This window comes from Scleropages formosus, chromosome 9 (assembly GCF_900964775.1).
Source record: "Scleropages formosus chromosome 9, fSclFor1.1, whole genome shotgun sequence".
Classification (NCBI taxonomy): Eukaryota; Metazoa; Chordata; class Actinopteri; order Osteoglossiformes; family Osteoglossidae; genus Scleropages; species Scleropages formosus.
The window spans coordinates 6,527,492-6,554,096 of NC_041814.1; the positions used below are offsets into that span (position 1 = coordinate 6,527,492).

Genomic DNA, 26,605 nt, shown 5'->3' on the forward strand with positions numbered 1-26,605 from the left:
AGGGAGAAGGCAAGTGGTCGTAACCAAGGAGACGTGGAGGAGGAGTAGGGGATGATGAGGAGCAGGATTTGGGATAAGCAAAGCAAGGTAGGTTTGAGAGCACAGAGAGGACAGATGTTTCAAGTGAGATTCCGCAACTGGGAAGTGGTTAAGTGGTGTTTTTTAGAGCCAGGTGCTTGAATTAAGGCCAGGAGTTTCTGGTTGAGGTACGGGTGTGGTCGTGACAAGTATTCACTATCCTAATGTTGGCAACTTGTTTTATGATTTTGAATTCATTTGCATTGTTTTTTTGTTTTTGGCGTTACTCTTCTTTTATTGCATTAAAGGTTAATGCATAAATGCAGAGTATGAAATGTATTTATGTTTTGTGAGTGTTTACGTGTACAGCACATCATAGCCATGAAAGAGCTGAATAAGCGCAGGTAGACAGCCATACAGTCTACTCGAGAGTTTTTGGGAATTAATGAAGGGGAACTGCCTGCTTATGTTGTGTTATGATAACTAATATTAACTGTTGAAGTAATTGTGCCTATTTAATAGGATTTTGGTCATACCTAAATATACCTGGATGTCAGTATTAGGGCTCATGAAAGTGTAACCATTTTTACAGTGAAAGCTAATGGTAATTATGCCTTTTATTTATGAAAATTCAATTTACTAAATTTTTCAAAAGGGAACAAATGATCTTTATTAGGTGGTGGAAGACTGTATAGGCATTTTTATTCCGAAAGGAAACCCCCTTTACTCCCCTATCTATCATGTTCCTTCTTTTGTCCAGTTAGACTTGATCGTCTTTTATTTGGTTTTCAGTCATGGAGACAAGCGCACATTTCAACTCTTTTAACAGTACCACCTGTAGTGGTACTGGTCAAGTTTCTGATTTGCTGACCAGTACAGTTCTTTCAGCTTTCAGACTAGCTGTAGCACATTGTACATGTCAACTTACTGTAGGAGACCCAGTAAATAACAGTAATCGTAAACAATAACTATAAACCCCACCCACCATTTCTCACAAATTTGCTCATTACCTAAATCTCTTAGGGATTCTCCTGTACATGGCTGGAAGTAGAATTGACACCCTTACCTGTTAGCTAATGTGTTACATTGCAGTTGTCAATGCACTGAGCTGGGGTGTAACTTTAGAATAGAGAAGCAAGGCAGCTCTCATTGAAAGGGTCTGGTTATACATTCCTGTCAGGTGCTATTAACACAGCCAGCTGAGCTCAGTCCTCTAGTGGAAGGGTCCATATCTGAACCATAGTCTTAACTAAATGACCCAAGTGCCAGAAAAGGACTGTTACACACCAGTTTACTTTGGAACCCCTTTAACAGTGTTAAACATCAGTAAATTTGTGTGATTTGGGGTTTTTGTTTTTCCCAACTTTTTTTGTGTTACACTTTTAAGTGATAGGCCCCTGCAGTGAACAAGTTATTCTCAGTCTTATCGCTGTCAGCCACTCATCATAACCTTGCAAGCATGAGAGCCTGAAGGTGTACAGTCATTTGGACCAGTGGAGACAAGAAGAGGAAGTCTGCGTGAATCTGTAGAAAACACACATGGTCCGTAGGGTGTTCAGGTCAATGAATGACTGTACTCATGTGAGCATACTGTTCGTCACACACACACACACACACACACACACACACATTTTCAGAACCACTTGTCCCATACAGGGTTGCGGGGAACCGGAGCCTACCCGGCAACTCAGGGCGTAAGGCCGGAGGGGGAGGGGACACACCCAGGACGGGACGCCAGTCCATTGCAAGGCACCCCAAGCGGGACTCGAACCCCAGACCCACTGGAGAGCAGGATCCGGTCCAACCCACTGCGCCACTGCGCCCCCCTGTTCGTCACAGATGCTGTAAATAAAGACTGAAATACACACACATTGTCTGAAACCGCTTGTCCCATACGAGGTCGGGGGAGCCAGAGCCTGACCCGCCAATACAGGGCATAAGGTTGGAGGGGGAGGGGACACACCCAGGACAGGACGCCAGTCCATCACAAGGCACCCCAAGCAGGACTTGAACCCCAGACCCACCAGAAAGCAGGACCTGGGCTAACCCACTGCACCACCGCATCCCCCAAGACTGAAATAGCAGAATGAAAGGGGAGAGATAATATTGCAGACTGATGGCAATTAAGCTAAAATAATATCTAATCACATAACAGGTTGCATTATGCAATTTAAATGACCTCCACTTCTCTGGAGTACCATTATTATCAGATAGTGTACCTGGTGTTAGTTACCAGCAGTATCTTGATTTCTGCTAAAGAAATGTCTTGTATTGCAGGAGAGTAAAGTAGCCAAATTCAGGTAAAAAATAAGATTTACATATATTTTTTAGATGATTCTTTTCTCCACAACTACTTACAATTATTTACCTATTCATATAGCTGGGTAGCTGTTACTGGACCAATACTCTGGTCTCTACCCTGGGTCCTTTGAGCACAACTAGCTGCCACTTTTTGAAGATAAATGTCATTGTTAAATACGAGCAGTGATTATTATTATTTGCAGTTGTATCTCTTGTCAGGCTATGCTGAAACCCAGCAACGACAGTTTTTTTTTCCCACAACAGCTGACTGAGGTGCAAGCTGATGCATTTTGTTGGCCTTGAACACATTCAGAAGTCTATTAATTAATTCAGCCACCTAAACTTGAAAGTAACAAATATATTCAGCACTAGGATGTAGTAAGACACAGCATTTATTATCTTTTATGAATTTTTTAAAAACCAGAGACATCCATTGGTGTATTCGTTTTATGTATGGCATATAAATACAGTCTGTATGGTACGAAGCAGACATGTAATTGTGTAGAAGTAAATGAATATTTAAAAGTTTTGAATTAGTCTCTAATATAACATAAGGTTTGATTTGTGTGATCTGTTAATTTGTCCTTGTGATGAATTTTTCTTCAGAAGGTCCAAGGGGACTTATAATGCTAGACACATGGCCCTAAGTATGTGTAATATCTAAAAAAACTGTACACTGTTTTACTTGTTCTATAGGACCCTGGCTGTGGTCTGGCTTCACTGTCAGCAGTGCTACTGTGTTTGTGGTTGTTCAGTTGTTAACCACACTTTCTTCGCTCTGAGAACTGCGACGATACTTGCAAAGTACATTGTGTTTCTTAAGAGGCCTGAATATCATTCTAAATTGTCTGCAGTCACAGTATGTATCTGCAGACAGTACTTAGAGAAATGCAGTTTAGGTTCCAAAGTGGTTTAGTCAGTATGGGTGCTTTGACTGCTTAACTTATCATCTGCTGAATGAGGCCAAAAGGACAGCTCAGTATGATACAGAAAATGGAAAAAAATTAGGGGAAAAGCTATGGAAATGTAATTTTTATTTAATAAATGCAATTTGTAATCATCATTCAGGAACAGTTATTTACTCAAAGTCTGCTTGCATTGAAAACATTTGAATTTGTTTTCGTCTGTTCATATTGAAGTGGAAAAAGAACAGAGGCCAGGAAAACAACATTCCTTGAAGAGGGATTTCAAGAACGTGTGTGTTCTTGATTCAGTGTTGTTTTTTTATTTACTTCCTCTAGGTCTAGATCTTAAGGACTTCTAGTAAAACATGTACATGCCAAGAGTCAAAAAACAATGCACATTATGACACAATATTACTGTTTCAAAAAAGCAGTTGTCACTTCTGTTTGTTTGAACATGCATTAACTCACAAAACATAGTCTTTTTGTCTTTTCACATCAGAATCCAGTCTTTCTTGCTGTGTTTGCCTATCTCTGCAGATATTGATTCACTGTGTTGGGCAGAAGCTGTGGTCTCATTTGGTCGATGTACCTACACAGGGCTTTCACAAAACCTCAGGATGTGTTTTGTAAATGCGCTAAAGAACATCCAAGAGGACAAGGCACCAGTCAGCTGAATGGGTGTGATACTGCTGAAATATTACAGTATCTCATTAAATATGAATGAGAAAATGTCATTTTTAAGAATGTGCATTTTGTCAGTTATTGACCAGAATTATTTGTTATTTTTTTAAATATATTACTATGACAATATAGTAGCATAGTGTTGAAATATTTTGTTTCTTCTTTGACAAGCTTATTAATCTTCCAACAGTGAAAGTGCTGAACAGGTTTTTCAGTTCTTACACAGAGCATTACAGAGGACAAAAATACTTTTAAATTTAGTATACAGCATTGATCACTGAAAAAGATAAATAAGATGACCTTTCAAGTTGTCTTAATGACTAGCTATGTAGAAGTATATGTTTTGCACATGAGAAACAAAATTCGTAAGCTTTTTTTGAGCCTTATTTTGTGCTGGTTTATGTATCTACATATGCATTATCTTATTTTTTAATTTTATGCTCAATATTACTTTTAGTACAGACAGAGTGTCAGATTTGAACTAAAGAAGATGATGGATATGAACACTTTGCCATCTGCACTCTGTGGACAGTCATAAGCACTCTGGAAAACACTATGCAGTACTCGAATTGTATTGTAATGAACAGACCATCATATTTACAGCTTGATTTTTAATCTTTGTGGAAACTGATAAATTATATCTTTTAAGAACTTTGCATGTAGATTTCTCTCCATTATACACCCTAATGGGGTGTGGTGGGACAGCAGGCTTGGCCGGGTCCTGCTCTCTGGCGGGTCTGGGGTTCAAGTCCCCTTTGGGGTGCCTTGTGACAGACTGGCGTCCTGTCCTGAGTGTGCCCCCTACCCCCTGTGTTGCCAGGTTAGGCTCCGGCTCATCACAACCCTGCTCGGGATGTGTAGCTTCAGCCAGTGTGTGTATACACCCTAAAACTCATTATTAGCGTGTTGGTTATTGATAACATAAAAGGGCAGAAAATTGTTTATAATGGTTTTTTTCTTTTTTCTTAGTACTAGGTCAGTAATTTAATAAGGTAATAGTGGATATGGATACAGTTATCCACCGATTTATCCTTCCTGTAAAGTAATGTATCATTTGAACTGAGCTTACAGTCACAAGCAAGTCCTTTACAAACAAGGGAATCTGGGATGGCTTGTTGGTGACCTTTCCAGATGGTGTTCACATACAGCTAAACCAGGTACCCTGTGGGGAAAAAAGCCATATAAGCCATACACTGCTGGTGTCATGGGGATGGTTGATAATTTCAGAAGGTAGCTTTTCTGTATGATAACTCTCCTGCTGCCTCTTTACCTACAAAAACTGACATTGAGTCTGTACACTGACAAAGCTGTTAAGTGATTTGGACGTATAAGTCCCTTCCTACGCTATGAGAAGTAATCTGACTGAAGAAGCTGCAATATTGTCCACATTCAGAGGAACTAACATGTACCATTTCCACATGGGAGTTAGTGTGATCTGATCATCTAGGCAGCAATTTCTTCTGCAAAAGCATCAGTGCCTCCAAAAAGAAAGGCTCAGGGGCTCAGGTTGCTAATTGATCCAGATTCTGCCAATGGGAAGCCATAATATTTCTCCAGGAGCAGATGCATCTGATGAGCCGCTGTGCAAGTTATAGTCCCAAAGGGATCAAGTTCTCGTCTCACATGCGTCTAAGACATCACCATAGCAATGACCCCAGATATCACAAGGGCAGCTTATGTTTTTGTCAAAGTTCCCAGGAAGACTGAAAAAAGGAGCACAGGAGAGATTGTCAGGGTGCCTCAAAAAGTAGGGGGAATCAGGGACATAACAACCTGCAGTGCAAATCAGAAGTACTCTCTTAATATACTACTCATAACTGGATTAGAAATTTTAGTAAAAGTTCTGAAACTATGGCATGTGATCAGTTTTTGGTCAAACAATCTTCAGTTGCATTGTTTAAAAAAACTGACTATTGTGATTTTACAGTATATACAAATATATACGTACAAAACAATATATAGTATATACGTACATATATATATGCGTATATTTTCTATATATATTTTACAGTATATACAAATGTTGGCCAACTAGCAATATATGAAAGATATGTTTTTATGCCATATAATAAAAACTAATCTTTGTTTAAAGATATCCCTGTTTTTGATAAATATAACAGCTACTGACTTTATTTTGATTTATTAGCTGAAAGATTAGCACTATTTCAAGTGGTGCACTGCTAATGCCTAATTCACTGAATGAATTGAATTTTTGTGCTGTCATTTGACGAAAAGTTTGCTTGATAAACAGACTTAAGAACATCACAGAACTTTTTTTGAAAAGGTGTTCTCACTTATTTGACAGGATGAAATAGCCTTTCTACTGCCAGAGAAGAAATGGAAGAAGTATTTTTGAAAAACAATTGAAAATGAAAGTGGAAAATCTGTAACTGGCCCTGTATTGTTCAACTACATGTACTGTATTTACTTATCTTTTGATTATCGAAGGTTTTGAAGAACAGTGTACATTTCTGGAATGTTCAGAATAAGAGCTAAAACTTTTCAGTACTACAGAAGATTCCAGGATTTTTACTGTAGAATACATCCCCAACCAATCCTTTGGTTAACACTAATCTGTTCCCACCCTACAATGCAAGCAAAGCTGGATGAGGAACAGAACTTCCTGGCCACCACCCGCTGTCAATCTCGTTGCTTTTTCAGATCGGAACCGCTTTGAAGCTGCCTGTTGTCTGATCCCAGGCACAGCGATGCTCTTTAGCAACATGCTGCTTTCATTACAGGCAGCAGCACAACGTACCTCCTTTTTCTCGCTAACATCAGGGCCCACATCTGCGCCACTACTCTGACAGTTGATAACAGATGAATGAGAGTGTGAAAGGTGATGTCACGCTCTGCAGAAAATGGTAACTGACTGTGTTTCAGACAACAGGATTTTCCTGTTCTCTTGAAATGAAATTTAGTCTGTGCTTTAAATGCTGTGAATTTGCTGGTTTTGATGTCACTTGAAAAAGACCTTAGTGCATCGTGATCTGTCTATAACAGTTTTGCAGTTCTGTCAAAATCTTGAAAATTCAATACAGAAGAAACTCTAGGAAAAGTGTACATCAGAAACAGAGCTTGTTGAGATATTTCATTGTTAAAATATTAATATTAATAATCTGACTTGGACATACAATGAAACAATGAAACCTCTTTTTTAATTTTACAATGCACAGATGAAATACAAAACCTCATATATAATTTTTGCTTATTTCAAGCATCTTTTATGGTGGGGGTGTGGTGGCACAGCGGGTTTGGCCGAGTCCCACTCTCTGGCAGGTCTGTGGTTTGAGTCCTGCTTGGGGTGCCCTGTGATGGACCGGCGTCCCATCCTGGGTGTGTCCCCTCCCCCTCCAGCCTTACGCCCTGTGTTGCCGGGTTAGGCTCCGGCTTGCTGCAACCCCATTTGGGATAAGCGGTTTCTGTGTGTGTGTGTGTGTGTGTGAGAGACCATCTTTTATGATCATCGAAACTAATGTATAATTTTACATACCTTACAGTTTGTTGGATTCACTCAATCAAATAATATTAACCGGAAACTGAAAAAGATTTTCTGCCCTATATCAAATCTTGCATACAGCAGCCACCACTATTCTGTAAGCTCACAATTTATGCTCCCTTATGACACCCTAGTGAAACTCTGACATTTGTTTGGTTTACTCTACACTTTTATAGCTGTTATTTCTTACACTTAGTACAAAACAGGAATAAAAAACTTTCATCTGCATTCTGTGCAAATTAACTTTTTTTTCCTCTGTAACTTAAAGGTTCAGTGCTTGTTATCTAATTTTCAGAGTATCATTATAGTGTGTTGCTACCTCTTTATTATTTATTGTTCAGTGGCATAGTTTTGCACATTTTAATACAATACACACTTCCTTGGTATTCTGATATATACAAGGATCAAAACTAGACTAAGTAAAAAATTTTAAATCTGCAGTTTCACCAATTATAAGTCTATGAAAAATGCATCTCAGTGGATGTGGAAGATTGGGACTTTATCTTAAATACAAGTGTTTAAAACCTAGAAGAATGGACTGATATTAAACCAGTGCTCTTTTGGCTAAATATGGCTGTAGTTTGTATGACACATTGTTGATATAATCTGATTACTATGTATTGGTAGGAAAAAACAGAATGAGCTCCTTGATGGTTGTCAGTCTGGATTTAAAGTCAGGCATTCAAGCGGAACTACCTTCCTTGCAATATCAGATGTTCTCCAGTTGGCTACAGTGGCCTCCTTTTCATTGTTGCAGATTCACCTCAACCTGTTTGCAGCATTTTACAGTTAACAACCAGATTCCACTCTCCTGTCTTGGAAAGTTTGGTATCAAAGGAATGGCACTGACCCGGGCAGATATATGAAGCCAATGCAAAGAAACGAGTAGAGGAGACACATGGGAGCGCTTCGGTAAGTCAAACGTAACTTGGGCAGCAATGTTCTGTTTCAGCTGTAGAGGTTTAATGACAGTAGCAGGAAGGCCAGACAGCAGTGAGTTGCAGTAGTCCAGATGGGATGTCACCATGGCCTGGACATGTAGTTGGGCAGAGTCTGTTCTGAGGTAAGGATGGATCCTGTGGATGTTGTGCAGAATGTGTCTGCAGGTCCTGTTTGTGGCTTCGATGTGCTGAGAGAAAGGTAGACTTGAGTCAATCATCACTCCCAGACTCTTAACCGAGGAGGTAGGCAAAATGGGTGAGTTATCCAGTTTGTTCAAGAGATTGTGACAGGAAGACAGGCCAGCTGGGGGGGTGTAGGATCTACGTTTTGGAGAGATTGAGTTGTAGGTGGTCATCAGACATCCATGCAGAGATGTCCAACAGGTAGGCAGCGATGCTCATGGAGATGTCTGATGCTCCAGGAGGAAAGGAGAGGAAGAGCTGGGTATCATCAGCGTAGCTGTGGTATTTGAATCCATCGGAGGTGAGCTGCGGGTCTGGCTGTGTTGTCTGGTGTGCGTCCTCCCCTGTTCCCTTGGCACCCCAGTTCCTCTGAGATCCCTGCTGTGGACTCCTGGTCTGGAAAAATGAGGCAGCTTGGCGGGTGGTATGGGATTATCTTCGCCACAGCGTTTGTTGATATAAACAACAGGCCGACCGGCACCGCCTCACCCTGCTCTTCCAATCTGGGCAACAGGTGTGGCTGTCCACCAGAGACATCCATCTCAAGCTGCCCTCCAAGAAACTCAGCCCCCGGTTCATTACTCCCTACAAGATCCTTCGACAAATCACCCCAGTCACTAACTTGTTACAGTTACCGCCTCACCTACGCATCTGCCCCACTTTTCATGTCTCCCTGCTTGAGTCCTACAGTACTTGCCTGCTCCACACCACCCGAGGAGACCCAACACCCCCTCCGGTGGAGGTGGATAGGATGCCAGCCTACGCCATCCATGCCCTCCTTTACTTGAAGCGCCGACGTGGGGGCCTGTACTACCCTGTGGACTGGCAAGGGTACGTCCGGGAAGAATGAAGCTGGGTGCCGGCATGTGATATACTCGATCCATCTCTCATTGTCAACTTCCATTGGGATCATCCGGATCGGCCGGCAAACCCGTCCCAGGGCTCGATCCCCTTCTAGGTGTCGTAAGGCGGCTGGAGCCATTCGTAGGGTGGGGGATACCCCAGTGTCCACGCCTGCACCACAATCACCAGCATCACTGAGACAACGGTTCCCCTTTGCACTCATGTCCCGATCTCCTTCATTCCTATCCCCGGTTCTTTGTTCCCTGGCTTCTGACTGTTCGCCTTGTCCCCTGACTACGTCCATGGATCCTCGTTCCCACTCTGACCGCCAATCGACCGACTCTTTGCCCTTCCCCGACAACGAGAACTCGCCTGACCCCTCATTTCCTGCCAAACAATCCTGCACTTTGGTCCATCCGTCCCCACGTCCTCTGTTCCATGTGACATTGCACAAACACTCAACTGATTGCTTCTATCTATCCGCACAACTACAGAGGAAGAATGTGCATTGGGATATAACGTAGCAACAAATAAACTTACCAGAATCACAGCGAAACTGCAGCGACGGTCCTCTAACGCACAGTACACAAACTCTTCCACTTCTTCCTGCTTTTTTGCCCATTCACAAAATGTCCAAAATCAAAATCACTAAGGTTTTCAGTTCTGTCTCCAATATGATGGGATGATCTCACTTTCTCAGTAAGAACTGCTGAATGTCCCTGTATTTATCTCAACATTCAAGAAGAGTCTCAAAACACATCTCTTTTGGACTCACTTCTCCTTTGATCTTATATGTGGTCAGTAAATGTGGAATTTGATATCTGTTAAAAATAAAAAAACTCTATGTTGCTAACTAGTGCAAACTGATGCTGGCTTAGATAGTGCACACACACACATTGGCTGAAGCTGCTTGTCCCAAGCGGGATCACAGCAAGCTGAAGCCTAACCCAGCAACACAGGGCGTAAGGCTGCAGGGAGAGGGAACACATCGAGGACGGGACACCAGTCTGTCACAAGGCACCCCAAGCAGGACTCAGACCCCACACCCACCAGAGAGCAGGACCGGGCCAAGACTGCTGTGCTCCCCTTGCTTAGATAGTGGCATGAGACAAACTGTAGAATTGCGTGTAAAGGTTTTTGACAGTAGCCTCAGAGACACCGCTGCTATCCAGAGAACCCCTGGAGACCTTGAGGCCTGGCTTACCAAGGTAGACAAGTCAGGTTTGCCTGGTAGGTTCAAGGCCTGGATTTATCAACATGCCATTTCACCTAGACTCTTGTGGCCTCTGTTAATATACAGAATCTCCCTATCAATAGCTGAATTTCTGGAAAGGAAGATCAGCAGCTACTGTACCTCCGCAGATAGCTTGGCTTGCCTCAGAGTCTCAGTGGCAGGGCCCTGTACGGGAGAAGTAACATCTTGTAACTCTATTCTCGAGGCCTTCAGGAAGAGTTCATAGTGGCACGTTCAAGAGAAGCACTCCAACACAGAGACTCCACAGACTCCTAGGTGGCTGCAGCGGGCATTAAGGTACAAACAAGCTGGAGGTGGATGGCAGAGAAAGAACTGGAGGTAGTAGAGTCGCGCCTGACATGGAATGGCACCGTGGCAACAGGGAGAGCAGGCTTAGGCTTCTTCCCAAAGACCCATGTGTGCAGAGCCCGAGGCAAAGATAGGCACCATTTTATTCAGGAGGAAGTACGGGCAGGTGTGGAGGAAGTAAGAGCCGGCAGAATGGTGGGGCTCAAGCAGCGAGGAGCATGGACAAAGTGGGAGAGTGCATTACAACAGAAAGTCACTTGGTCATACACCTGACAGGCTGACTCCCACTGGGTCAGTTCACTGTTTCAAGCTGTATATGACACCTTACCAAGTCCAGCTAAACTTCATGTCTGGGGGGAAGAGCGAATCGCTCTCCTGCCCTCTTTGCACCAGAAGATGATCCCTGGAACACCTTCTGAGCAGTTGCCTGAAAGATCTTGGAGAAGGTTGCTACCGTTGGCATCATGACCATGTACTAAAGGCAGTTGCAGAACATGTTGCCACAGCCATCAGCGCCACCAAGCATCACCACCCTGCATGGAATACTGTCTTTTTTGTCAAGGCTGGCCATAAAGCCCACTCACAGCATAGAGGGAAGACAAGCCTACTAATCACAGCTACCGACTGGCAGGTGAGAGTGGACTTGGGCAAGCAGTTGAGGTTCCAGAAAACATTGTATTCACATCTTTCCACCCGGACGTGATCATCTTTTCTGAGATTACCAAGTAATTGGTCATGCTGGAGCTCACAGTGCCCTGGGAAGAATGCCTGGAGTAATCCAACGAGTAGAAATATGCAAAGTACCAGGAGCTTCTGGAACAATGGAGGCAAGGCTGGCGGACACACTGCATGCCCATTGAGGTGGGTTGTTGGGGATTTGCAGGCTGCTCATTGTGCAAAGCTCTAGCGCTACTGGGCATCACAGGGGAGGCCATCAGATCAGCTACCAAAACAGCAGAGAGAGCCACTAGGTGGCTCTGGATTAACGGAATGGCTCCGTGGTCAGTTGCTGCTGGGATGCAAGTTGGGGCTTGATCAACCCCGACTGGGTTGGCTGGGTCACCTGGGCGAGGGTGTCTGATGTTGAAAGACCTGAAACACCTGATGACTCCAGGTCACATCACTGACGATGTGTCCCAGCGCATCTGCAGGATGTATCTTATAACAGGTTCTAATGTGTCAACATGAATTTTAGTCGCTTTTCTTAACAATTTAAGAAAAATAGCTTTTGAATCCCTCAAGGAAGCAGCCAGTACCTTATTGAGGATGCTCCAAAACTGTGAGAGTGAGGATTTGGAAAAGCCTGAGAAAACATGGCATTTCACGATGGTCATGTGGCACTTGACTTGGCTGAATCAGGACTAAAAAGTGTTTAAGAGTACTACTACACAATGATCACATGCTGTTAGATGTTTGCCTGAAAGTCAAGCTTTAATACTGTTTGTGTAGAAACTGTGTTTAAAGGGGGAATGTATATGTATTAAAAGCCCAAGAAATTTACTTGAGAAATGTACCACTGCACCATGTAAGCCCACGTTAAGGTCTTTCTCCTGACCTCCTGCTATTGATTCCATCAAAGCTTGTCTTTTGAATGACAGTTTTTTCCCTGCAGAGTGCAGGGAGTTCTATAATGTAAGGAAATAGAAGCCAGGGACATGATTGTGATTCAAGGAGGACCCTGAGCCCAGACAGGGGCTTGTATTCCATTTTGAGCGACTGTGCTGGCTGACCCCATACAGCATTAGACCCAAGTGTTTTTAAGAGTGTGGGCTCCATGTATTCATTAGTGGTAGTCTTGAAGGTATCCTGTTTTGCTGCAAGGACCTTCAGTGTAGGAAGAACACTGCAGATTTTTCTCTAATGTTTTAAGGATCTCTGTCTTCCAATTGACCACAGACACTTTCTCTAGCTTTTGAGTTTTTTTAGTTACCTTTTTCAAAAGAACACTTTTAAAACATCCATTAAAAGCATATGTTATTTGTTTTATTTTTGCTGTATGCAAATTGATTATGGGGAGGGACATTTTGTGTTGTTTCGCAATTAATGTAACCCAGGTTTTTGTCCTGTGTATAAAATCAGGAATGTCTGCTCCTGGGGTTTTGCTAGTTTCCCAGACAGGATCTGTGCATTTCTTTGGTCAGATCATGAGTCCGTCTGCTAGTAATGATGACCCAAGTTCCAGGTGCTTTGGCTTAGTGTGGTCATTTAAGACATTATTTTATAGGTCATATTCTTAAGAAGCAGAGATTTTTCAGAATCCATTTTGGGCAGATAACTTGGGAAGAATCTATGGATGAGGCAAATGAGATAAAGATGGATGAGGTATTGTGAACAAGTGGAGCAGTGCTGTTCAAGAGACCGGAGGACAAGGTACGTGCCCATCAGAGCAGGCTGTGGGGGATTTGCAGGAAAGAGCTTATAGTATGCTGGGTCTCACAGGCAGTCAGAGAAAGAAGACCATTGAAAGTGTTACTGAGGCTTTAAAGAGAGCATCTAGCTATCTGTGTATCAAGAAAGATGACCTGTGGATTCAAAGTAGAGCTACCTGGATGCAGGCTGGGGTCTGTTAAACCCTGATCTGGTCACCAGGGCAAGGGTGTCAATGCTGAAAGATGTTAAAAGGTCCGACACACCTAGACACATGCGTGTTTCAGTCCATTGTCCCTGGGTTGCAAAACCTACGTGTCTAGGTGCATTGTAAGTCATCTTGGTCAAAAATGTCAGCATTATTCATTCTTACATTAGTGCAGACTTTCCAGAATCCTTTAGTTACATGTTGAGCACAAGTCTTAATTTGTCTATTTTAGTCAATAGTTTGTCTTTTTTATGACAAAGTGATCTGAAATACGGACCCCTTCTAGACGTTGCTGGAGGGAGGAGTTCTAGAGGTCAATATGGGTTTTTCTGACCGAAGTTTAAGTTTCTTTTAACCCACTGTGTGTGCTATTAGTCATTATTGGTTCCAGAAATTGGTGTGAAATGACCCACCCACTGCACCCACCTTTGGAAGTGTTTTAAGAGCCTTTCATGAAAGTGTTATATGAATCAAGATTAGATGCAGTTGTAGAAAGGGTGATCTGTGGCAGTGTAATGTCATCCTCTGCCTTGCTACAGCATCCAGCACATCAGGTTCAACCATAGAGGACAGGCATATAGAGACAAGGGTGTGTTCAATGTGCTTTCAGTCATCGTGTGTTTTCCTCTGGATGCTCCCATGCTCTTCAGCCTGACTATTATTTGCAATGCTACAACAGTATTCATAGACCTCTTAGGTAAAAAGAAAGGTTACTTTTATGCCTTCATTTGCCTTTTAGACATAAGGATAAATAGCTTTGAGAAAGCAGTCTTTGTCTACAATTCTGAGCAGAAGGCAATCATAATGATGAAAAAAGATTTTGCACCAAAAATAAGAGAACAGGTCAGTTTGCTATTAGGAGTTATTTGTTATGGTTTTCCACTTGTTTTAGTCCCACATCTCAGTGCTTTTTTACATTCAGCTCTCCACAGTGTCCAACTGAGTGTATCTGGAAGCGTAAGAATCACAGTATTGTCTGCCAAAGGCACCTTTTCACATGAGTCTCTCGGCACCGGGTGAAAGAACTTGTGCTGATTGGTGGAAATTTCCACTGCAGGGGACCATCAACCCACAGGCATCTTAGATGGCTCTAGAAGGCGTGCAGGCAGTAAATTAAGACACAAAAAATGTTTGAGTATGAAGAAACTGTCATTTAAATTTAGAATTAATTTTGAAATTTTAAACATAATTGTTGTTTGCAGTGAAGTAATATTTTAACATGTGCTGTTTGAATAAAAACTGTTTAGTTTGCGCCTGACTATATGCAGATGTGTTCATATTCTTTCCTGCCAAATGTGTAACCCTCCACCCTCATCTCAAGTGTTGTGTCAGCCTTGCTGTCTGCAGCTGTTCCACAAGTGCTGCTGGGATTCATGTTTCTGAAACAACTGCCTTACTTCCACAATCCGCATGACATGGTGCTGCACCAAAGAATGACATCCCAAATGCATGACCAGAGCAACCACCATCATGGGCAACCAGTGACACATGGCACCGTAACAAAACAAAATATGCCATATTGTAGTCAACAGCAGAAATATTCAGTCCAGTTAGTTCCTTCCTCAGGCATGGTTTTTCCATTCCTAGACCAAGTTAGTGAATAACAAAGACACGATTCAAACAGGGATCAGAGCTGTAGGTCCCAGTGTGTCCTCAAAGTATGCCTTATGCCGTAAAGAATGCCTTGTGTTTGAGTGTGGTTTGTGCATTTTAAAAAATAACTTTGCATATATCAAGAAGAGCACTTCGACAGTGTACAATATCATCACAGTGATATATTAAAATGTACTCAGATTAAAGAATCCCTTCTTGTACTTGTGGCAAGGATGCATAAATGTGTGAAGCGGTTGATTCAATTCAGTGGTTACAGCAGGAAATGTACACTCTCATTGTCTGTTAATTACAACTCTTACCATTAATTTTTAACCTGGAAAGAAACACTGGGCTAATAAAGAAGATACTCATCAGTAACACAAATTCCCCAACATCTAGTGCACAGAACAAAGGTTAAAACAGGTAGATCAGGTAGCTTTTAAAGGTTTTGTGCTGTACTTAGACTGCACCCTCTCATGGAAGATAATAACCCAAACCTATGATCACTAACATATTGCTTTATATGTTGGCTTTAATGTAAGTGAAATACAAGTACTCAGAATTTGGTTTAATAGTATACAACATTCATCTGTTTTTCACTTTAAGTTCAAAACTGCTGAACTATTTTGTGTGTGTGTGTGTGTGTGTGTGTGTGTGAGTATTTTCATGCATGCATGTATCTCATATGTATTTCATTATTTATGCATCTTTTCTATCCTTTCTGTTACCTGGAAAATAATGTTTTAGAAATAACTGTGGTTTATGAAGGGATTATTCAAAGTACACCTTCCCCCAATGTTCTATTGCCTTAAAAATCCATGCAAAATGTACCTGATCACACTTGGAATATGTTATTTACTGTGAAAGCATGCTATCAGTCAGTTGAGTAATACAGTACCCACATCTTCTCAGAGAGGAAGGTTATGTAATGTTCTATAAAGTCTATATATGTGACTTATGTTGCATAGGACAATATCTACTATGCAGCACTGTGTATTCAACACTGCAAACACCCACATGGAATGCATGGAATTCAGAAATACCTCATCCGGTTGCTGTTAGTTTAAATGCCCTGTAGCACTGAAATTCTCTTCTGCATAGGAGAATCAGCACTGAACATTTGTCCTCCTCATATGATATAGTTATTTTCTTCTTTCGTTGCAGTTATATATTGTCCTGGAGAAAGGAATATGATAACTGAAATTATAATCGTAATACTAATAATACAACAGGTTATTCTTCCTGTTTTAATGAGGTTAGTTTCAAATAGTTGTAACTCAAGTTGATATAATACAAGGGGAAGGCATGCTAATTATAAACACTGCAAAGGAAGAAAAATGGTTAAAATGAAAAAAGTAAAACAGAGTATTGTACATCCACAGTGGGAGAAAACTTAGAGCACATTGCCAGATTTTCAAAGCTTTAACTTTCTGAAGCTTTCTCTATTATTCATTTTCCTTATCTTGTCTCCCTTTGGAGAAAAGAGCTACTTAGACATGCAGTATAAAAATGGTATATATAAGAACACCTCAGCCCACATAGTGTTTCATTGTATTTTCTTATAGTTTGAAATTACCACTATATTTAGTCATAACCTTTATACTCTGGCTGCTAACAGACAAGTTGAATTTAAGCAGTCCACTGTAACAGAGGCCGTCATCTGTGTTGTGACACCTGACTGGTCAAAAAGCCATTTTATCTCTGAGTCAGTTTTTAGGTTCTTTAGAGTCAAAGTCTTTTTGCACCAGTTTGTGTGAAGTTTCAAGTCTCTTTGGTATATTTCATTTTTCTGAAGCATAACTTGATTAACATTGCTGTCAACAGTGTCTTCTCTGGAGTACTTTTGTGATTTTAGTGGATTCGGTAGAAGAACATCACAGATCAAGTATAAGCGTTGCACACTACCAGCACTATGGCACAACAGGAAGCACAGTGCCTGAACTGCACATTTGGGCATAGGTTCGGATCCATCTCAGGCTGTGCTGAGTTTGCATGCTCTCCGTGTGTTTGCAACCCAAAGACATATGCAGAAGAAGGCAATGGTAAACCACTTCCATTCCACCCCTTACCATGAAAGCTGTGTCAGTGGTTGTCATGAGTGGAATTCAGCTCACTGGCATTTACCCCATAAAGTATAACAAATAAACTTACCAGTATAGTAACAATTCCTATGATTAGCAAATATTCATTTGAATCTGGATTCAGGTAGACAAGAAAATCACACCATGTACTGTATATGTCCATTTACAGTACTGTGCAAAAGTTTTAGGCACTTGGGGAAAAAGCTGTACAGTGAGAATGCTTCCAAAAATAATGCTCTTAATTAATAAGTGTCCTATGAAGTTTAGTGACCATCCATCGTTAACAACCGCTTGGAACGGCAGGCTTGGCCGGGTCCCGCTCTCTGGTGGTTCTAGGGTTTAGGTCCCTCTCTTCAAACAATCTACTTATTCCCTTTCGAAAAGTGGGAAAATGTACAGTATGGATGGAGCTAAATAAATTTACTGCAATAATAGCTTTCCTCACCACTGCATTATCTTATCTACAAGTACAACATAACGCACTTTGTAATGCTCTCTGCAGGAAAAGCATTTTTATAAATTTCACAGTTTATCAATTAGTGATAGGTGTTTAATGTGCTGAACATGACATTATCGTCATTTGAAAAGGCAGTTGATGTGTATACTAGCAAAGTCATGTAACTATTGCAAAAATGATCTGTGACATAACAGCTATGGTGGTGTGTGTTAGTTTATACACCACTTATTACACTCCTACAGTACCAGTTAGGAATAAGCTTGTAAGTGCTGCAAAGCGTTTAGTAATAGCGTTTAGTGTGGTGAGTAATGTAGTGAATTTGCAGACATGGAAATGCTTTAAGATGCATGAAAAACATCTTCCTTATTGTTAAGAATTTCGTTGTAAACGTTATGTTATTTTCTCTCAATTTGTGATGATATCGCACTTCTGGGCAGAAATTTGCAAATGGAAATAGTTACTTCTTGTCCTTATTTCATCTCCATGTTTAGCCAGTCTCTCAGCTTATTGGAAAGCATGTGCAAATTGACATACTTCATAGACCAGTGACAATAAAACAATCAGATATTGTGTTTGTTGTACTTATGTAATGTAATGAGAAACGGAATCTTTTCCTAAATACATAACATCAGTTATTTTATTCACCTGACTGTATGAAAGAGAGCATAAAAGCAAGACAGTTATTATAAACAAACAGGGTCATTATGCAACATTAAACTCCCAAACAGTAGCAGTGGTTCATCTGTAAAGTTGTGAAACACACACACACACACATTTTCAGAACCGCTCGTCCCATACGGGGTCACGGGGAACCGGAGCCAACCCGGTAACACAGGGCGTAAGGCCGGAGGGGGAGGGGACACACCCAGGACAGGACGCCAGTCCGTCGCAAGGCACCCCAAGCGGGACTCGAACCCTAGACCCACCGGAGAGCACGACTGTGGTCCAACCCACTGCGCCACTGCACCAGTTGTGAAACAATAATGTGAAATTAATGTACTTTTGTAGTTAAATATCTTTGTAGTGAAGACGGCATTAAAATGTGCAGTATTATGCTTTGCACTTCTGTTCACTGTTCTTACCAAAACAAGTTTAAATTTCATCACTAAAGCTGATGTTTATGCCTAAAGGCAGTTCATGCGTTGAGAAAGCAGACATTCTGTTACCCAACACAATCTTTTTGAACATTCCCATAAAAATAAGCAAATAAACATTCACATCTGCAAACATTACAATTCATGTAAACAAAATTTATGATTTAAATTTAAAGCGCCTGTCCTAATACACGGTGAACTCAGTTATTAACCGTTTGATAACGTTAAAATGTTTGTCTTTTTTGTTTAATTGGGAAGGTTGGATATTACTTCCGTTCTAAATTTGAAACATCTGGGGGAAAATTCTGCTGGGGAAACAGGCTAATGACATGAAGACAGCAACTGAAAACATCACTGTTCTTAGCATTTTGATAAGTCACGCAACAATATAATGTTGATTGTCTCCCAGTATACTGTGATTCTCAAGATATTCGTCCAAGAAAAAAAAGTAGATATATTTTCAGATGGATATATTAATTGAAAAAACTTTAACTTTCATTAATAACACCTAGCAGAACAAAGTAGTAGACTTTAGGTTTGAAGTCTGGGGTGGCACAGTGTGTACTGCTGCTGTCTCAAAGCACCTGGGTGATGCGAGAGAACATGGGATCCATCCCCCACTCAGTCTGCATGGAGTTTGCATGTTCTCCGTGTGTCTGTGTGGGTTTTCTCCCCGAGTCCAAAGACATGCTGTTCAGGTTCACCCCTAGTGTGTGTGAGTGGTAAAGAGATTGTGTTCCACTGATGTATGGATGAGTGACCCACTGTAAGTAGTGTATCTAGCAGTGTAAGTCACCTTGATGAATGAGGTGTGTGGGCTCGTAACACTATATAGAGTTCACTGGAAGTCACTTTGGAGAGAAGTGCCTGCTAAATGAATAAATGTAAAGAAAAACAAAATCTGTTTTCATTAGATAATTCCTAAACATTCTGTTTCTGTAGTGTATATCATTTGTATATTGTTGTTTAATCGGATATACTGTGTTCAGCGATCAGTGCTTCTGTACCACTGCAGAAGCAGCACTAGTTAAAACTGTTTGCATGTATAGTTATTTATTATTAGCTACTACTTCCGCAGTGTTCCTGGTGAGGGATTAATGCTCAGTTTTATTTATTATACTTCCATCTAGTAATATGTATAGGAAAAATGCACAGTTTTGTATAAAGCTGGAAGTTATACATGTTCCTCTTGAGAGATACTGTCAAGCCTCTGACAATTTTATTACATTACACTTGGACTTCATATGATTGGGACAAAATGTGAATTACTGCTAAATAGTGGTGTTGCATATCAAAAGTGACATCCGTCTCATTTTCACTGTTATGATACTGTATCAGTAGGGTGTCTGCATCATGTCATTGCTTGTGCTGTACTGTGGGAGGTCGCTTTAAGATAAGAATAGAAGACCAGGATACATGCAGTACAGCAGCTGGCTTATGTTCTCAGGCTGGATTCCAAGGGGCTGGTCCTTCTGGGATGATGGGGTACTTTTTTTCAGGACTTCTTATCTATGTGTCCCAAGACTGTAAGATGTTTTTGTTTGTCTAATCATAAAATCCACTGAAGAGAATACCAAAGAAAAGATATTAGGGACGTTCCTATGATCTCCTCTTCTTTTTATTGTGAAGTTTTATGTTTTTTTTTTTCCAGCCAAAACTGAACTTTGGGGAGAAAATGTCAAATAGGGATCCCTTGAATGAAATGTGGAATACTAGAGTGAGACAATGCGAGTATATACTGAAGTACAGAGTAAAAGAATGACTGACCTGGCCTGTAGTTAAATAGTGCACATGGAGAAAATTTGCTTATAAATGAAGTCCACAGTTGGTTTCTCTGCAATCTGAGGGGGGTGGGAGCTTTCCTTCATTGGTGCAAACTCACCATAAGTCATCTTACCATATTTAGACTGGGATAGGGAAGGGTTTTATACTTATGTAAACAAAGCCACTCCAGGAGGGGGAGGGATTGTGCTGTATTACTGTTTATATCAGCAGAACTGCAGCATTCCCACTGTGGTTACCTTTTTCCTAAAGCCACAAGAGGGTGAGAAGGGAAGATTCATGGATTTCTCTTTGGAGCCCTTGTAACAGTGGCATTTGCACTTCCAGGGATGAACTTTGGCTTTGCCTGGGACTCAACATAGATTTAGAGGTTCCTGGACATTTAGTCGGCCTGTCTCGCGGAGGGAGTGAGAGATACGCATCGGTAAGCAGACAGGACAGAGGGACTCCAGAACCATGAGTGAACAGTCCTCTGTGGGCTCAGAGGACGAGAGCTCTGCCCCCAGGGCAAACTCCATCAAGCTGAAGCCCCGGTCTTCCGGAGGCTCTCCTGGTGGGTCCCCTAAGATGTCACCTCGGAACTCACCTCGCAACTCCCCGCTGCTCTTCCGAAAACTGATGATGAATCGAAGCATTGCTCTACAACGGCGGTTCACCTTGGCACACACACCCAGGTAGACTCATGGCCAGCAGACTTGTAGTGTAAAGATCTGTCAGACTCTCATGGTGTGTTTTTATTTATGCAAAATCTATTGTAGACTAAACCTTCTGGTACTGTATATTTAATTTAAATTAAGATAATGAGCAGTTATTGTGAAACTCATCTTATTTCAAAAAGTTTTTCAGGAAACAGTAAGGCTTTGTTTAAAAGCATCACATTGCTGGTCTGCCGTTTATGTTCTTCTGCATCGTGCAATGCAGTGTCACGAGGACTTATCTTGGTACATGCAAAAAAGAGAGCTATGACTCCTCTCAAGGTAACTCAAAGTTTAGAAGATCTGTACTTTCTCTGTAAACTTGTGTTTTTAGTGAGGTTTTGTATGCCTCTGTGAATGGGTTTCTTTGTTCCGTTTGAGAGAAAACAGCCTTATCTGCTTGCTCATGAGGTGTTCATGCCTTGAGCATCATGCCAGCTTCAAGTCATGTCCATACACTGTTGTGAGGTAGGTTCTTCTTTTAAATTTAAAAAACCTTCTTTAAATTTACAGACTGAGGGCTTTTTAAGCACAGAAACTAATTGTTTGACGTCTTTTTGGCAAGGCGTTAACCTTCTCTTACCATCGCCCTCCCAGGCGCATAAATTCAATGTCATCCCCACCATCATCTCTGCCCCTCAAGGGGAACACAGTGTGCCAAAACAAACCTGCTCTCATCTGATGGTCTGTCCAGATGAGCAGCACTGTGATGCACAGCACACATCGTGAAGGCCATGTTGGCTGTGGAGCAGGCAGAAGCATTTGGGTTACTGAAGTCCTATAGAGATGTATCTGAATACTTTTACTTGGTTCATGTATTCCTCCCCTTTAACCTCTTTTGTGTTTATTCAAGATATTCATGAGTGCTTGCATCAGCTAATACATTTTCTTCCTGCTCCTCCTGCTTTTTCAGTTATTAATGACAGGGCGGACATTCCAGGTTGTGAGAGAATCAATTTTTCTTGCACGAGAAACAGACATTTTAATAACTGTGCAAAGTATGGAGCCAAGTCTGTGTGACAAACATGGCCACATTCCACAGCTCTTGAATGCCAACTCAAAGAGGCAGAAAATAAGTGTAGGCGGCTTTCATTCATTCATTTAAAATGCTGTTGTTTTCCCTAGGACTCCAGCGAGCTAGTCAATCTAGATATCATTACACTTTCTAGAAATTAAATGTTTTACTGTCAGTCTCATTGCTGCTTTACGGGACTCCATCTTTGGCTGGTTTTGTTACTGTAACTTCTGTAATTTATGAAAGTTGTCAGTATTTATGTTAAGCACTGAAAATACTGTTAAAGACGGATGCAAATGTCATCCGTTTGTATCTGAGGTCGAAATGTGTCATTGTGCTTTATGTGCTTTTTTGTGTTTGTGTTATACCAAGAAGACAATACGAGTGTCCTTACTCTAACTTGTTAGTCCCATGGTGCTATACTTGATATACAGTGCTTTCATAAACTATATTTCATTTTGTTATCCTCACATTTGTACAGCAAGGGATTCTGTAGACAAAGTAAGGGATCTGTTCTCTGTAAACAGTGAGACTCTTGGACCAGCATACTTCTTTAAAGTGTTATTACACTCCGACAGGAGATTTTGATTCTCTGCAGGGATATTAATTGTGGAAAGATTTACCAGGGCATGTTTTAGTTAAGGTCAAGACTGGATCCATGGATCACCTCACAGAGGTCTGGTAAGAGGCACTGTGAAACTTTTTACTCAGAAGAAAGACACAAAACAAAAAAAGATGAAGAGGAGGAGGAAGGAGATCATGCATAAAAATAAGTGTTAGCATAGATGTATTTGTGAGAATACAAAGGCAATATACATGGTTGCTAAATACAGTTTAAATCAACTGTCACATTATGCAAGAAAATCTAAACATGAGAGGAAAGGATAAAAGGGTCGTGGAAGTTCCTGGTTGTAGCTGTTGTGTCTTTTTTTGTCTCATTTTTTTGAGATTGGGGGGAACAGTATGGAATTACAGAAGGGGATGGTGATGTAGAAAATGAGGAAATTTGTCATGTCTTTCTTGCTATCTTTATTTTAAACATTGCTGATTTATTTAATGACTGCCAACTATGTGTGCAGAGAGCTGGGCTCCTTTCTGTGTTGCCTTTGCTTACAAGTTAGAAAAAAGACGAGCGAGCGCAATCAAGCTTAGAGAAAGCTCTGTGAAAACGTGCTTTAAATCATACAGTAAAGACATGTTTCGGTGAGTTGCCTTCCTCATGTATGCAGGCATTTTGTAAGGACTGGCTACTCTTTCAGTGTTGCTCTCAGCTCTTGGTCTAATGCTGTCATAACCTGTCACGCTCTATGTATTGTATCAGAATATTCAAAGCAGCCACATGGCCTGTATTCACCTATTATCATAGAGCAGCTTACAAACTTACACCGATCAACCACAACATTAAAACCACCTGCTTCACATTGTGTAAGTCCCCCTCGTACCACCAAAACAGCTCTGACCTGTCAAGGCATGGACTCTAGAAGACCTCTGAAGGTGTCCTGTGGTATCTGGCACTAAGATGTTAGCAGCAGATCCTTTATTATTCAAATTCAAATTTTATTTGTCACACACAACCGTACGTAGTCGTGCAGTGAAATGCTTTTCTGACTGTCCGTAATACAGACTAATAGTAGAGATAATAAAAATAAGGCAATACAAATAAAGTAGAAATTAGAAACATACTACAGAAATATGAAGAATATATAATTATGAAATAAGATAAAATAAATTAAGTAATATAAAAAATAGTAAAATAAAAATATAGTGATCTAAAAATGTGGAATAACAGAAATATAATTAAAATGTATTAGAAATATACAGCAAAATAGAATGTATTTGAGGAGAAAAATGCAATATGGTACAGATTCAAGTATATGAATGGAATGAATTTAAAGTCCAATATTAAAGGTTAAATAAGAAAAAAGTGCAATGTGTGCAGTGTTGTGCGAAAAAAAAGCGGTGCAATATTCGGCTCAGCTAGTGCTTCTTTTGAATACAGTCCAGTCTCTACTCCATGGTGTTATCCTGGGTAAAAGCCCAAATGGCCTGCAGGAAGAAGCTCCTCCTCATTCTCTCTGTGTTGGCCTTCAGGGAGCGAAAACGCTTCCCTGACCGCAGCAGGGAGAAAAGGCCGTTGTTCGTGTGGGTAAGTCCTGTAGCGAGGTGGGGCCTCCATGGATCGGACTTGTTTTCCGAGTACATCCTACAGATGCTCTATCGGCTTGACATCTGGAGAATTTGGATGTCAAATCAACACCTTGAAATTTTCAACAATTTTTGCAGTGTGGCAGGGCTCATTATTCCTCTGAAAGAGGCCACTGCCATCAGAGTATATCGTTGCCGTGAAGGGGTGTATGTGGTCTGCAACAATCTTTAGGTAGGTGGTACGTGCCAAAGTAACATCCACATGAATGCCAGGACCCAAAGTTTCCCAGCAGAACACTGGCCAGAACATCACACTGCCTCTGCTGGCTTGCCTTCTTCCCATGGTGGATCCTACTGCCATCTCTTCCCCAGGTAAAGGATGCATATGCACCCAGCTGTCCAGATTATCTAAAAGAAAATGTGAGTCAAGAGACCGGGCCACTTTCTTCCATTGCTCCATGGTCCAATTCTGACACTCACGTGCCCATTATAGGCTCTTTCGGTGGTGGACAGGGGTCAGCATGGACACTCTGACTGGTTTGCGGCTACACAGTCCCATATGCAGCAAGCTTCGATGCACTTGGCCAGTATTAAGGTTTTCAGCAATTTGTACTACAGTAGCTCTTTTGTGGGATTGGACCAGACGGGTAGCCTTCGCTTCCCCACACACATCAGTGAGCCTTGGGCGCCCATGACTCTGTCGCCAGTTCACCGGTTGTCCTTCTTGGGACCACTTTTGGTAGGTACTAACCACTGCATTCCAGGAACACCCCACAAGCCCTGCCGTTTTGGAGATGCTCTGACCTAGTCGTTTAGCCACCACAATTTGGCCCTTGTCAAAGTTGCTCAGATCCTTACGCTTGCCCATTTTTCCTACTTCCAACACATCAAATTTAAGAACTGACAGTTTACTTGCTGCCTAATATATCCCACCCCTTGACAAGTGCCATTGTAACAAGATAATCAATGTTATTCACTTGACCTTTCAGTAGATTTAATGTTGTGGCTGATCGTGTATATCGTACATTGAGTATCATCATCATCATATTTCTAAAGTATACAAAAATATTAAAGTATTTCTGCTTTTATGCTTTTCTGCTTTCTAAAGGACTAAAGTATTTCTGCTTTTTTCCTGTGATAGAAAATATTCATAAAAACAGAGTTCAGAATGTTGTTTCCTGGGTTTTCGTGTTTGTAAAGGGTGTGTCACGTCTACAGCCGCAACGCAATCAACAGCACCTGGTGACAATCAGAGCACTCGGCTTTAAAAGACCCTCTTCAGCGAAATCTCATGGAGACAATTGTCCCCTTTGCGCCTATGGCCCAGTTGCCTTCATCCCTGGTTTTTGGTCTATGGCTTCATCTACGGATCTTCGCTCCCACTCTGACCGCTGATTGATCGACTCTTCACCCGTCCCCGACAACGAGAACTCACCTGACTCCTCAGTTCCAAATATACAATCCTGCACTTGGGTCCAGCCTTCCTTGTGTTCTCTTTTCCATGTGACAGGGTGCAGTAAACGTCCTTCTTCTGAGTTTTTATGTAGATTTACTTTCAACTTTGTACTTTTTGTCCACTTCCTAAATGTCTTCCATCAAAAAAATTACTTACTTGAACGGTTTATTGCGACGGACTGGTGTCCCCTTCCCCTCCAGCCTTGCGCCCTGTGTTGCCGGGTTGGGCTCCAGCTTGGGCTCCGGCTTGCCGCAACCCTGCTCGGGACAAGCAGTTCAAGACTCTGTGTGTGTGTGTGTGTGTGTGTGTGTGTGTGTGTGTGTGTGTGTGTGTGTGAATGATTTACTTGGAAAATGGTTGCTGTGAATATAAAACCAGACACATTATTAGAAAGGACATGACAGCCTATTTATTAGTGGCCAGTAGAAGAGTGGTATAAAAAGCTGACCGAACTTGTGTTTTAGTGGACAGCAGCTGCTTACTAATATCACCTGTGTTTTTTGTCCAAAGAGAAAAGGTATAAATTTGTTCTCTGTTTGTACTGTCTTTTTCTTGCTCAAGGCCATTATACCCTTGAACAGGGTAAAATTCCATTGATTCATTTAGTAAATATTTAGCTAAAAATGAAAAAGCCAAGGCTGCAAGTTACCCTGAAATGGAGCTCCTGCCATATGAATATTAATACTTATTTCTTTAGACTTGTGCCTACTGCACAGAATTGTTATTTGGTGTATAATAATGTAATACATTTCAAAGAAATACATAGCTGTTTCAAAGCTACATTTGCAGAAATACTTT

The 26,605-nt window shown here is 41.3% G+C and overlaps 1 protein-coding gene across 2 annotated transcripts in view; it reads left to right on the forward strand.

Annotated features, from left to right (window-relative positions):
* Positions 1–26,605, forward strand: part of pde4cb (phosphodiesterase 4C, cAMP-specific b) — an 88,637-nt gene that overhangs the window by 5,648 nt on the left and 56,384 nt on the right. Inside the window, exon 1 of one of the 2 annotated variants that reach the window (XM_018745896.1) lies at positions 20,865–21,170. The exons of the other annotated variant lie outside the window; for it this stretch is intronic. Coding sequence (XP_018601412.1) covers positions 20,953–21,170 — 218 coding nt within the window. The 5' untranslated portion in view covers positions 20,865–20,952. Of the gene's footprint in view, positions 1–20,864; positions 21,171–26,605 lie in introns of those variants that run through there. 2 annotated transcript variants of the gene reach the window in all.